This window comes from Eupeodes corollae, chromosome 1, assembly GCF_945859685.1.
Source record: "Eupeodes corollae chromosome 1, idEupCoro1.1, whole genome shotgun sequence".
Taxonomy (NCBI): Eukaryota; Metazoa; Arthropoda; class Insecta; order Diptera; family Syrphidae; genus Eupeodes; species Eupeodes corollae.
Window position 1 is genome coordinate 246,206,288 of NC_079147.1, and position 15,421 is coordinate 246,221,708.

The 15,421-nt window shown below is 31.6% G+C and overlaps 1 protein-coding gene across 10 annotated transcripts in view; it reads right to left on the bottom strand.

The window, feature by feature from the left end:
- Positions 1 to 15,421, bottom strand: part of LOC129941922 (heterogeneous nuclear ribonucleoprotein L) — a 537,346-nt gene that overhangs the window by 276,854 nt on the left and 245,071 nt on the right. The window contains exon 1 of one of the 10 annotated variants that reach the window (XM_056050699.1): positions 6,300 to 6,499. The exons of 8 other annotated variants lie outside the window; for them this stretch is intronic. In XM_056050699.1, the coding sequence (XP_055906674.1) occupies positions 6,300 to 6,351 (52 nt within the window). In that variant the 5' untranslated portion in view covers positions 6,352 to 6,499. Of the gene's footprint in view, positions 1 to 6,299; positions 6,500 to 15,421 lie in introns of those variants that run through there. One more of the 10 variants, XM_056050700.1, reaches the window with a different exon arrangement.

Sequence of the window (15,421 nt, forward strand, 5' to 3'; positions counted from 1 at the left end):
AGAAGAATTTTATATTTATTTTCATATTTACTAGAAATTGGCTAAGAAATTAATTTAATTAAAATATTTTTTCGTTTATAGTTTAAGAAATGATTCAAACGGTTTTAAGTTTAACAGAAATAAAAACTTGACTAGATGTGCATGATTTCAAGGGAAATATATGTACACAAAGAATGGAGAGTTTGACACCTCATACTTAAAAGAAAGGTACATTTTCTATAGGATTTGAAAAATACTTCTTAAAATACTTTAAATAAACTCTTAAAATAGAACTTTTAACACTTTAAAAAAAGAATAACATTTACAAAAACTAAAGTTTTCTAAGGACACAAGTATTTTATGTTTAAATAAATCAAATTTAAAAAATCTGATACTAAATTTTGACTTAAATTTATTTACTTTATATAGGAAGTTATTTTAATTGGTCTGATTTGCTGAATTAAAAATTTGATATTTCTTGATGTTTCAAGGTCCCTAAAGTTGAAATAAAAGATTATTAGAAATTTGTCACCTCGAAATCTTACGAACAAAAAGTTGAAGATGTTTTTGTCATCAAATACAATTTTGAAAAAAAACTAATTGACAGTTTTTTTTTTATAAAAAACAAAAACTTCAAAAAAGCATTACTCAAACTTTGGCAAAAATTGAATTTCGATTCCAATATCTTCTCAAAAATTTGAGTTTATGGCTTCCAACTAATTTTATCTTATAAAAAAAATTTTATTATCAACATTCGTATAAAATTTGATGAAAATCGAATTGACAGTTTTTTTACAAAAATTAAAAAAACTAAAAAAACGTTACTGGTAAAATTTAAAAATATCTTTTCAGAAATTAGAGATAATTTTTAATGACGTATTTTTTTCTTATAAAAATATTGTTTTCAACATTTGATAAATGTTAAGAAAATCGAATTGACAATTTTCTTATAAAAATATAAAAACAATACTAAAAATTGGTAAAAATCTACTTTCGACTTAAATGTCTTTTCAAAAATTAAAAATATTGGCTTCAAGCTTAATTTTAAAAGCTATAGAAAAGTTTTGCAAGAAAAAAAAAACACATAGCTACAAATCAGAAAAATGCATGAAATCTTTATTTGAATCGATAGTACGGTATATATAATTTAATCTTTTTAGATTATTTCAATTTTGGCCGGTATCTCACAAATAAATGATTCAATGTTGTCTTCCGTCAATTGAAGCGGCTTGTCTTTATAGACATGAGCTTAAACATAGCCTCACAAAACATAGTCTAAAGTGGCACGATCTAGTGCGGCCAATTGAACGGTCCCGAACGTAAAAAAAAATATTCACCAAACTCGCTTCTCAATAAGTCTATTGTTTCGCGTGCTGTGTGGCATATGGCACCGTCTAGTTGCGAGCACATGTCAAGGATGTCAAGTTCTTGCATTTTGGCCAAAAAGAGAGACAAAATTTATTTAGCTGACCATAAAATGGAAGAAATGGAGACAAAAATGAGCTCCGTCGCTAAACACAATTTTTCGGTAAAAAAGTGTATTTTCGGCCAACTTTCCAAGACCCCATTCACCAAAAGTTTTACTTAGCAGCAGGTTGTTCGGCTTCAGTTTCTTTTACCAACTGTATTTTGAAAGACATCACACCTAAATCCTTCCGCAAAATTGTCCACGTTGTTGAGTAACAGAGGCCCAATTGCTGCGAACAGCTCGGCGACGAATCGATAATTGATCGTCATCATTAACACTGGCCGATACAGCTGCGATATTTTCTTCAGTTCGCACTTTACGTAAGAGTGTTGGTTGGTTGAATAGCCACTTCAGTGGGTCGACTGACCATAAAATGGAAGCAGCGCGTGTTGAACAGTCTTTACAGAGAACGCATTTTGATAATACAATTCAATAATTTACAAGCGTTGTTCGTTTGTAAGACGATTCATGGTTAAATTTTAGATCAAACTGCTTTGTTTGACAGTGAAACAAAACACGAAACCAGTGTTGCCAAAAAGATAATAGCTAAAAAATCACCTCACAGAAAATGTTGTTTTTAACATTCAGTAATTTTTTTTCATAAAAATTCAACAGTCCGTTTTTTCATAAAAAAAAATTAAATCTACAAAAAATAGTACGGAAATTTGGTAAAAATTGCTGTTGGGTTCTCGATAACCCGTGAACTATCTTGTACAAGAAATAAAAACTTTAAAAAAAAAAATATCTTAAATTTTTTTTTGACTAAAAATCTCGTTAACAAAAATAGATTTCGAAATCAAACTATTTCATTATATTATGCAAAATGTTTTGGGTAGATTTAAAGTTTTTAAGAATAATTCAAATGACAACTTTTTTAACAAAAAACGAAAACTTAGAAACATTTAAGCAAGGTAAATCGTGGAGTCTAAATCAGCCAAGTTATTTTTGTTTAGCTTTTTTTCGTAAACAATTTTGAATGTACCTTTAAGGCTTTTTAGTTATTATTAAAATTGATTTTGTTTTGTAGAAAAACTTTGATTTTGAGTACTGGGACGTATAATTGTTATAAGTTTTTGCTGGGCTGGTTATTAAAACCCAGATTTTTGTTGATGGTTTTAGGTTTTCGTCATAGTGTTAGGTTTTCGTTAAAAAGTTACATCGATAAAATTTTGTTGGGGTTCTTATGAGAGTAGCGTTGTATATTTTACAAACTTGATATTTTTCTGCTTAATAACATTGCTCTTTTACACTGAAAGCTGTTTCTTATTTGAAATCTTAACAGAATGATAGGATTATATCCCTCCCTTCAAAATTAAGTCACTTTAAACTTCAATAACTTTGGAAAATATTGAACTTCTAAAAAAAAACACAATTATAAGGAGATAAGGCTTTAAAAAATATGTTTGCTCCAATGAAGAGCGCACTGTGACCGCAAGAGTCAAGTTTGGTGGAATATTCATGAGACTAAGATATAGGCACCACTTATGCTACCAAATTGTGCTACAAACGGCTGATATCGGCAGATGTCAACCGTTCAAAACCAATTATGTTCCATAATTAATGGAAATACTTAGGTAATATAAGTAATACTAATTACTTATAATATAAATAATATTTGGAAAAATTAATATTTTTTTATTTTACAAATTTATTTAAGGGAAATTTTTGTTTGGCCAGACACTTTATTTACAGTGGTCGGCATAACTATCTTGACAGATGTACATCTCTCGCTCTTGTGATAATAATTTATATCGGTTAAAGTTTAAAGATAGCAAATTGATAACAAGTTAATAAGTTTGTTATAATAGATCACGTGATGGTCAAACTGAGCTATTTGGATGGTGTTCTGCTGCGAGGCTGCTCTTTTTGTATTTAAAGGTCTATTTTCTGTGTGACAAAACTATTTTGACGGATGTTCTTCTGAATGTTTGGTAAGTTAAAATAATTTTTTTAAAAATTAAAAGCAAAAGTTTGAATTCATTAAGGCTCCGATTTGTGTACAAATATTTAAAATGGCAGAACTAAGTATTGAGGTTAGAGCATCTATTGTCACAAGATTTAATTCTGTCGTGTCTGTTAAACAAATATGCTTAGAATTGAATTTAAAAAGACAAACCGTACACTACCAAATAAACAAACAGAAAAGAACGAATTCTGTACAAAATTTACCACAGAAGGATAGAAAACGAAATACTACTCTAAAAGAAGACAGGCACATTTTGGGAGAATTCACCAAAAATCCTGCGTTAACCCCAAAAAACTTGGAGCTTGAAATGAAATCCCAAATCCATAAAAAATTGCGTTAGAACAATTCGCAGACGTCTCAAAGAAAATAATTATGGGACGTATGTATACCGTAAGAAAGATACCATTAATAACTCCTAAGAACAAATTAAAAATATTGAAATTTGCAAGGGAATATTATGTAAATACGCCTCTTAGCTTCTGCAACAAAGTTTTATGGACTGATGAAAGTTCCTTTGAGTTTCATGAATCACCTAAAAAGACATTTGTTTGTTTGACATGTGGTGGATCAGTAATGTTTTGGGGATGCATATCTGCAAGCTGTCATGGGGAAATAGTCTCCCAATCGATGGTTCCATGAACGAACGCAAATATTAAGATGTGTTAAATGAGAACGCATTTCCATCTGGCAGTAGATTCATTGGAAACTCTTTCATTTTTCAAGAAGAATGCCCCTTGCCACAAAAACTAAATGATCACCAAGTTTCTGAATGACATTGGGTTGGAAACCCTCAACTGGCCACCCCAAAGCCCTGACTTAAATGTCATAGAAAATGTATGGGCTTATATAAAAGGAAAGAGGAATTCATCATTGAGTCGAAGTAGGGATGAGACTATTTTTGAACTGTCAAAATAATTATGCCACAACAAAAAGAGATTTTTATTTTTATTGACTAATTTATTATCAGTTTTGCCTACAAATTTTTTTTAAATATCAAAATAACAAGATATTTACTCTGTCAAAATAGTTATGCCAATCACTGAATAATGGGTGTTTTTTTTTAAAGGCATTTTACTTAAGGCAAAACGTTTTTAAATGATAGCTATTTTCTATTTCAAATTTTGTACAGATTTATTTTAAAAACCTACAGAAACACAATCAGATTGATGCGATTTTGGTTTTGTCGAATAGTTTGTCAGTACTTCTTTATGATGCTGTCTAAAACGTCATTCAATGCAAACTGATATAGTGGACCGTTTCATTTAAAACCGCTGGACAATTTCTTGTGGGTAGATGCGAAGACGCTTGTCTACGCCGAAAATCTCAATTGATTGTTTTGGAGGAAAAAATTCACAGCGTTGTTGCTAATATACGGCCACAAATGTTAAAAAAAATTATTTGAAAATTAGACTACGTCAAAGGCAGCTTTGCCCCAAAATAATGTTTATATTATAATATCAAAAGCTTATATTTGAAAGAAAGTAAATTTAATTTCAATTACAATATAAAAATCATCTTTATTATATTCAATTTCAAAGTTCCATATCTTAAAAAAACACCCTTTGTGTGAAAAACAATTTTTTGCTGGCATGATTCACTTAAAATGGAAGTTCATAAGAAAGAACTTTTGAATTATGTTAAAAATAATGAAAAAAATTGGGTGGCGCAACAGTCTGTTTGAAAACTAGGGCCTAGTGACTGACAACTCTCAACCATTCCTGTGTGCGAGTACTGTTGTCAGGGATGTTAAAATGATTGAATGATGTTAAAACGAAAAAAAAACAATACACATTTTTCGGTAGTGACCTCCAATTAAGCACCAAATACAAATTTGGGCACTGGGCGTATACCTACTTGATATTTTTAATGCTATTTGAAATTTAATGAAAACCTAGGTTTTTGTTCATAATTCCAAAAGTCTTTAGCAGCAGCTGAAAGCAAATTTTTTGATTTAAGTTTCTTATGCGAAAATAAAGTTTATTTTAAAATATTCAAAGAAAATATAAACTGTTGAAAAAATTTGGTAATTTTTCAGACTTTTTGTAAATATTTTTTTTTTTTAAATAAGGTTTTAGGCAGATTTACGTTCGTATGTAAGTAAATATTTAAATTCGTTTAAGGAGTTAACTTATAATTTTTAAACCCCACTGCGCTATAAGTGTTTAAAGAGTTAAAACTTTATTTAGGTACTTAATTTTGTTTGATTTTGAAACTCAAGAATTTCTTATAGCTGGCACTTTCTCATTGGCTTTTTTACGTCTTAAAATTTTCGTAATAGTGTCGAAAACTGAGTTTCAAAAGCTTGAAATTCAAAAATTGAAAGAAAATTTCAAAGGTAAAACAAAATAATCTTTTGTATAATTTCAGAATAAATCAATTTTACCAAATAGAATGTAAAACTGTCTCCTTAGATTTAAACTAACAAGGCTCACAAATGTAACTTGTTTGTTTTATTAATTTTTCTTGGCACAAAAACTGTCTAATGTCTTATTCAAAATTCTTGAATTCCTTTGCTCAATTGGTTTCAAGAAGAAGATTATTATTAATTATAAAGTAAACATATGTAACATAAGAAACCTTGCACTATTTATGCCTTCAAAAGAATTTGATATTATAAAATTAAAACACATAATTAAATTTTCAAACAAGAAAGAATATAGAAAATACAACAGAATGTTAGAAACATGCATGCGTAAAAACAAAAAAAACATATTTCTAAGATGATATCCTGAAAAAATATTTAGTTAATTATTTAGAATAAGTCTATAAATTAATTATACTATAATATTATTTATATTAAAAAGGAATGTGAACTATATATCATTTATACGAGTATAGTATGACAACAGTGATTTTACAAACAAATATATCATCCTTTCAACTCACCACCATGTTGCCAAAAATTAACATCATTTTCCGCCGCTACCTCCATCAACATCCGGTTTGTTCCAAATCATCCCCCAAATCCATCTCCCCCATCACATGATGACTTCTCTCGAGCGTCGTTGTCCTTTAGTGTCCTTGAATGAAATCATCCTTTGAGTTGTAGTTAATATGTAGTGAACAATGAACAGATCAGACTTCGATTTTTTTGTTATAATTTTATAGTTTTTTTCGTTTTATTTCTTGTTTTTGTTATGTTCTCTTATTCGATTTGTATTTTCCATTACTCAAAATTCATATTTTGTGTTTTGTTTTTGAAATCCAATCATCTTGTCGTTTGAGACAAATAAAAATCAAACAAACAATTTTGTTTTTCGCCATCAGTTACTACACACCTCTTTCTCTCACTCTCTCACACACACACCCTCCTTCAGATTGCCTTCTCAAAAAGATGCACATTTTGCTCTGAGGGTAGTTTTCATACTCGTCCTTATACATCGATACTTTGCATCTTCCATGCTCGAATTCTTGAATTGGAAACAGAAACCCTTGTTTATGTCTGATGCCCTTCGAAGGAAGGAAGAATTTTGGCAATCATAATCCTTGTTGTCAAAAACTACAATAAATCCGTTTTTAAGTTTGAATTCGTATATTTCTGTTTTTTTTTTCGAAGTAAATTTCAAAAAGTATCTACAATCTGATCTGTTCAAATGAAATTCACTACACCCTAGCGGACACTTTAAGATAAAACATCTTTATCCATCTCCTCGCTTTAAGGTGCTGCTACACGGCGGCGGCGGCGGTTGCATAGGCGTAGTCGGGGGGGAGGAACTAAGAAGAGGTACAGTACACCGCCCGGAGGGACTCGCTTCAGCCCGGCACGTCACACGACACCGTAAACCCTGCACACAGACAAACAAGCGATATTGGATTTTTTCAGTTAACATCTTTTCATTTTAATTTTTCAATTTTTGATTTTTTTGAAAAATGTTTTTTTGTTTTTGATTAATTTATTTATTTATTTTTGTTTTTATTGTTTATTTTGAAAAATTTTGGGATCTTTTTCTGTTTTTCTTGTAGTTTTTGAGTTGTAGTAATAGTAGTAGTAGTATTAAATAGTAGTAAAAGTAGTAGTAGTATTAGTTTTCTGTATATTCGTGGATGTATATTTTGATATGTATATTATATATATATTCTGAAGGCTGAAGGAGAGGGGGTTAGTTTTTTTTATTTATATATATTTATATTTTTTTCTCTTGTGAATTTTTGGAGTTTTGTTTATTATTTTTTTTGCATATAAATCTACAATTTTTCGAATAAAACTGAATATTTATCCATAAAAATGAGTTTATTTGTGTGAATTCAGATTTACTTTTTTTTTAATATATTTTTTATATATTCTGTTATTTCCGGAAGAGGTGTGTAGCTTGTGTCCATATATTAGTATTTTTTATATATATTTTTTTGTTGAAAAAAATATAGTATAATTAATTAATTTTTAATTTGTTGTTTTGGAGTTTGTTGTATTTTTTTGTTGTTTATTTCTGTTGAGATTGTTGATGTTTAATTTTTTTTTTAAATATAGAATTTTTGATTGTTGTTAATTTTTGCTTGTTGTTGTTTTTCTTGAGCGAAAGTTATTTGTTTTATTTTTTTTAATCTTATTAGCAATAACTTAAAACTAAGAAAAGAAAATTAAATTAAAAGAAAATAGATTTTTTGTTTTATAAAGAAATATAAAAACAAAGAATATTTACAAGAAACAATGATAGAAGTGTTTGTTTATTGTGTAAGCATTATGTTTTTAAGCCGTTTTATAAGTATAGTATAAGGAGTTTGATAAATATTTAAAAAATAGGAAAACATTATAAAATACCTTTTAAAATTATTGTCTTTTTTTATTCTATAGCTATTTACATACATATATAGTTTATATAATTTAAATAATTGTGTTTATAATAAAAATCTTTTAACATAATTTTTTGTTAAATTTTTGAACAGGAATACTTACCGACAACATTAAGGAAATTGATCTTTATAATTGTTTTTAAAACATATTGAACAATTTTAAATTAAAATAATTTTAAGGAACAAATATTAAATATGGACGAGTTTGTTTTTTGATATTTTTTTTGTTTAAAATTGATTAATTTTGATAATTTTTACAACATTTTTGCAATTCTTAAGAACAGCGTTGAAACTAAAAAAGCTGAAAAACTTTCCTATTTCAGGATTTAAATATTTTCCATTATCAAATCTGATTTTCTATTCATCATAATATTTAAATATTTTAAAATTACTGCTGAATTATGTATTCATTGTGAGAAATTGAATTCTTTGAACAAATATTTTGGAAGCGAATATCATCACCAAAATACGTTTTAAATGGATAATAGTTTTTAGCTTAGAACAAAATACAAAAAAGATATAAAATATCCCAACAATTTTCGCACTATTTATGACTTAAAAATTGACATAATTTTGAAAACGTGTATTAAAACATAATATTACACTATTTTTATATCACATATAACTATAAGTAAATATTTTTTTTGATTTTCTAAAATTAATTTTTGTATAATTTATTATATTTTTTTCATTAAAAAATTTAGTAATATTTAAAAAAAAAAATTTAAAGTCAAATAATCGTATCTACAAATAGTACCTAAATGAATTTAGAAAAATTTGATAGTGTTTTTTTATAAATAGATACACATTTTTTGGTTCCATCGGTTTTGGAATCATTTATTCCCATATCTCAAAAACCAAAAGCTTTCAAATTACATTTATTTATTTCATTTCTATAGAAAAAACATTTAAGGACATTTTTCAACAAGCTCATTTTCGGAAAAAAAAATCGATATTAAATTTATAAAAATTGTACACTAAGAAAACAAAGTTCTCATTTTCCGATAATTTTTGTTATTAAAATTTAATCAGTGCGATTCTTTGATAAAGTTTTTACTGTAAACAGGAAAACACTGAATTTTGACATTGATTTTCAGGAAGCATTAAAACACTATGAAGTAATTTTAAAACTTAAGATAAATTCTGATATTTCGACAGATTTTGTTTTTTAATGTTTTAAAACTAACTTCGTTTATTCTTGAAACCTTTGAGAGACCTTAAAACATTCTCAGACCAAAAGCCTTATCTCCTACACAGAAATTCCTAGAATCAATAGATAAAAAGCTTGTCTGGGCTCATAAATCCAAATATGCCTAGATTGCATAGAACTCATGTAATGTGATTTTTGGAGAAAATGGGGAGCAAATCCTAAAATCATAGTGTTGTGGTAGTATGGTTTGGTAGAAGGCTCTTTAAATCTTAATGCATATAGGCACACAAAATGGCATGTATATTGTAAAGGTATAACAGGGGAGATGAGAACCACCTAAGCTACGGGATTGAAAGCAATACTCAGCCTCTTACTTCTGAATCTATATGCATTTATGTACAAGAAACCGGTGCAACCACTGCCATATGACTGAGTCAAACCAGTTGCTGCAAAATAGCCAAAAAGGCAAATAAATACTTAAGGAACAATGTGAGGGCAGGCTACATGACACCATGTCTGAACTTCAACAAGCCCTTTACAACAACCTTTCCTGTTAGACATAAATGGGTGTCCACTATATCTATCCTGTACTGAGGGCTCAAAATTGGATGGTGGGGTAGGTGCAGTTTTCTTTTTGGAAACAATTGATCTCGCAAACTCCTTCAGACTCCCGATCAAAACAATATCTTCCAAGTCCAGGTCTCAATGATTGCACTATCACTATTAAAGGGTGATATTACCAGCCAAGCAAAATCAAGTCGAACCTTGTCGCCAGAGCATATCATTAGACTCTGCTGGATAGAAGGTCACAATGATGTGCCTGGATATTAGATAGCTGATGAACTTTGATTCTTCGTCACCAACAGTCCATCATGTAAATCAAAATAGACCATTGATAACAAAATACTTTAGAAAACCAGTGAACGATAGAAAAGCCATGAAACCTGGGGTGCTAGCACGTAGTTTAGTCGATACAATCGAGCATTGGCAGCACACATTTTGGTTCAATCGAGCGTCCTCGATGGTTTCGAAAGATTTGGGAGCACATATTTTGACAAAATAAGATCCCGTTCGATTATGCACTTCGACAAAAGATCTCTACAGTTACTTGTGAGCATAACAGCCAGCCATAACCTGTTGGGATACCAGAGGAAGAGAATGCGGCTTGTTGAGGACAACTTATGCAAGGGTTGCTGGAATGAGGAAAAGCATAAAGGCACTATTCGGTTCCACACAATATAAAAATTCTTAGGAAAATACTTTTTCGGTAGTCTTGCAGAATTCTGTGGCAACGTCCGTCATATTTCTGCCTCATCCCGGCAAGAGGCTCTGCCGGGACTGACCGACTTTCCGCATTACTCGTGGGAATAAAATGAAAAAGTCAAATCAAAAATCAAATAGAACAATAATTAAACAAAAAAATCGAGCCATGGCTGCCAATGCGGTCACATCTCCTAAAAAGGCTGTCGAGCCAACTCAGGAAGTCTTTCTCCCTCTACTAGCCGCAACCTTTACTTAAAGGAATTACCCGTCAGTGGAACAGCTGTGACGCTCATCTGTCCCAAGGGTGGCAATTCCACACCCCACCTCTTCCCCGCTCCAGCTAGGACGTTGCCAGCGACCCCAAGAAGAGACACCTTATCCGGAGAGACAAAATCTGCGACATTTGGAATTGACTCGAAAGGCGAGAGCACACCCCGATTGGTATCGGTAGCGACTAATTCTGGAGGTGGACCCACATCTGTGTCACACGGACATAGCTTTGGGCCGGCCAACAAGAAGTCACAGGTCAATTGAGACCAACGCAATGCTGAGAGGATTCTAGCCGCAGTCGGTGTCATAACGGCGGCGGAAAGAACCCCGAAGCAAACGCCAAAACTCGAGTGGGCTAGTGGCTTTCTTAGCAAAAATATCAAACCGACCTGCGGCGACTCAACGTTAAAGCGCAATAGGTCTTTCGAGGGCGACAAGCCTGAGGCAAAAAGGCAGAAGGTGCGTTCCAACTGCACAACATCCTTCAATAAAGGTCTTTCCTTCAGCGACGCGCTCAAAGGCAAGATCATAGCCGCGGTCATTGACAGGAGTCATGTGGATGGTAACATCTCTCATGATCGTTGGGCAAACGCCAAGGCTCACCTAGGTTTCAGATTTTCATCTGTCATCGAGGAGAATACGGGGCCTCTCCCAGACACGGCCGATGCAGGATGGTACCAAAATCGTATCAAACTCATCGCCCTGTGCTGATCAGAGATCTTTCGACCTATACAGGGCTGCTGTCAATGGCTTGCCAGAAGTCGAGGTTGTTGCAAGGGAGAATATTCCTTACCGGCCAAGAGCACGTATAATGGTCCCGGTGAAAACAAGTAATCCAAACCTGCCTACGCACGACTGGAAAGTAGCAAAGGTTGAGAAGGAGACAGTGGGTCACTAAAGATCAGCTCTCGTGTTGATCAATAGGGAATCACTGGCTAGTGATCCGTATCTATAAAAAAGACGAAGATACGCTCAACACGCCTTCCACAGAAGCCCCTTCAGCGGAAGGAAACGCTTCACTACCACCAATAATGGACGTCGATGCAACACCACAAGTGGAACCATCGACTTCCACAGCCCCAAACGAGCCATCCGAGGTGGAGGCTAAAAATATAGTCGACAGCAACTCCGACATGGATACTGAAGACGCCACCTTAGGAATCACTCTGAGTGAGGAAGACCTACTTCAGTCCTCCTCAGTCGGTGAAAACGCCGACAAAACAGTGGTGAAGGTTGATCTGACTAAAAGTAGCAATGCTGCGATTAGTAAAGATTAATCTCCATCACGCCATCATGGCTGCAAACAACCTGACAACGTTTTTATATATGAGCCGTGGGTTTCAAACTCCATCATCAGAGGCCTCAGGACTCCTGGCTATAAACTATTGAAAGCATCGGAGAAAGGTGAACCAAGGTTATGCATGTTAGTAAAAAATGACGGTCAAAAGGCTTCATATCCCTGAGCAGACAAAGTATAAGCTCTACAATTGAAGTAATAACAGGACACTGCCTTATAGGAAGCTCTAAGGCTAGGGGTCTACACAAACGACTTTTTAAGAAGCTGCATGAACGAGGAGGAAGAGGAAACAGTCCAACACCTTCAATGTACATGTCCAGCACTCTCCATTAGAAGGAATAACTTTCTCGGTAATCCCTTCTTCGATAATACCAGTGAACTGGCAACGATTGACACAAAACGTTTTTCTTATTTTATTTAAAGTGCGAAATGGTTTGTTTAAGTTCATTACTCTCCCATGAGGACCCTTGAGGACTACGTGCGTCAATGACATCTGGACAGCCACTCCAACCTAACCTAACCTACTCTTGCAGAACTCAAAAAAATCTCTTAAGTTTTATAAAAGCTTCTAAGTGCTTGGAAGATTATAACAGACAGAATCATCAATAATACAACAATCAATCGCCAGCCCATTAACCTAACCAAAATTTGAATTCTCATTTCAAAAAGTATTAGAAATTGGAACCAAATTTATAGATTTTTGAGAAAATGTACGGAATAAACGGAGAAGTTCATATTAGTACCTATTGGAATTTTTCATACAAAAATGTTTAAGCCATTATCGGTTAAAAAGAAAATCTTACTAACTTACAAAATAAACTTTAGAAAATTTAATTAAAAAATTCATTTCAAAACTGTTAAGTCTAATTTTGTAAATATTGATGACAACTATTGAAACCCAACTTCTTAGATTAGGAGAATGTCTTTGACAAATTTGTATATTTTCCATATTTTCGTACTGTCTCAATTTTGGGTATTTGAAAGTCTTTTTTTTTAATTTAACAGATAAAGCAACAAAATAAGTAGGTACACACTTCAAACTCATAAAAATGTGTAATTCCAATAAATTCATTGTCACAACATAAAATCGTCTTCATCGATATGCCAAAACACCTTCAACTCGAATTTAAGTACATATAAATAAACAACATCAGGAATTTAAGTAAAACAACCAACCCTATTAAGTATTTAAAATTAAATTTTACAAAAGTATCTTGTTTGTATAGGTTAACCAACCTCCTCTTTGAAAATGTATACATTTTGAAAACAGAAATAAAAAAAAACATTTAAAACAAAATTGATTTAAGAAGCCATTTACAATATTAACTCACCTACCTACAACCATATTCCATTCACATGTTCTCATAAAAAGCTACTCTTGTAAAATTGTCTCCCAAGCCAATACCCTCAATATCAGCCCTTATAAAAACATAACCCCACTTTGCATTGTCATCACAACCTTCACCGTTACGTTGTTTCGTATCGTTTCGTGGGTGTAATGATGCTAACACAAATTTGTATATGTTTGTTTTATTTTAATTACTTAGATTACCCTTTTGAATTAGGTACATTCTAGGTACGTTACCGTACACGTGTTTGGTGTACAGGAAGAAAAGAGAAATGTATATCCCTTATATGAAAAATAACTTCGATTAAAACAATTAATGAATAATTAATAAATTTACTCTCTAAATTATAATCTATGTACTTTCTATGTACAGTTTACATATATGCTTAGAAAACGAGGCTTGTTAAAACCTATCTACAGTACGAATATGTAGGACTTCGTTTTTCTGTAGACATATAAGTTAAGCATAGGTACATATAGGAGGTACATTAAGCCGCAATATTATAAAATAGTATTCCTAAACATTTTCACTAAGCTATAAGGTTCATTAAATCCTCAACCGAATATTCAGGGCGTGTAAAAGGGATTTTTGGATTATTAACTTTGCCCAGTCATACGTTTTATGGGGCTTATTTTAAATTCTATTTTTAGTCCTTTTTTCCTTTCACAAGCTAAAAGCCACATATCTCTAGACCTACATGGAGCTCTTCTGTATAAGTTAAATGCGTAGGAGTAAACATATTTATGTATGTGTAGTTCACATTAGAATATTACACAAAGCGATAAAGAGGCCCTATGATATACCTATACTCGTATAAGTTAGTTATAGCTAACTGAACAGTATTATCGATAATAGAAACACAGGACTAACTTTTCTGCCCAAATATGTTTCAAAGAAGTTAAGAAAAAAAGGATATTTCTATACCAGGCAACCAAAATATAGGATCGAAGTTTACTCTGAGACAATTTTATTCAGAGATACACCCATCATTCATATGAGAAAAAAGGACCAACCTTACGGTGGATAGGTACTATATTGAAAAGCAATAAGTATGAAAGGATTTATTTGCTTCTTCTTAGTTCTCTTCATCAACAAATTGTGGGATTGCATACACACATATAAATGTAGAAAGAGTTAAGGTCGTATAAAACGTAAGTAAGTACTTTATATTTTATTTTCTAACCCCTACAACTATTAAATGGTCCATTAAAAGTAGGATTCAGTTTGGTTTTTGCAAAAGGATAATGTTGTCCTTCAGGTTCTATGTTTTTTTTGTTTTCTTTCTTTCTTTTTGTTTTTTTGTCCATACTGAAAATTCATTTAGGGAGTATTTTAGTAAGACGAGGATTTTAGATTTCATTGGCATATTTACTATGCCATTAGGTCAAAAGAAGTCCTTGCTAAATATGCAAAACATAATGTGAGCCTTATTTTTTGAATTTATTTTGCTGATGGTCAAGGGAAAATATATATATAGAGCGTAATCATGAGGCTTTACCATATATAAAAATGTATACAATAATACCAAATAAATCAACTTGTTTGAATTCCATTTTCGATATTTTGGATATTTTAGGTTGCCAGAAAATTAAATGATGTAAGCTCTTTATTAAATTGTTGCTTTTATGTACCTTCTTAGTTATTTTGCAATTAAAGCCTAGATTTGGGGCTATTTTATAGGCTATTTTGTCAGTCTATCAACAGGGGCCGATTATTATTAAAATAAACAAATTTAAAGTATCGGCTGATTTTGTAGTTGCTTAAGAACTTTTAATACTTATACAAAAATATCGTTGGACAGAATTTTATTATTTCAATCTGGTAGTAATTTAAATTTTTTTTGAATAAATATAGACGTAGCGTCAATGATCTTATCGATAGAAGCTTT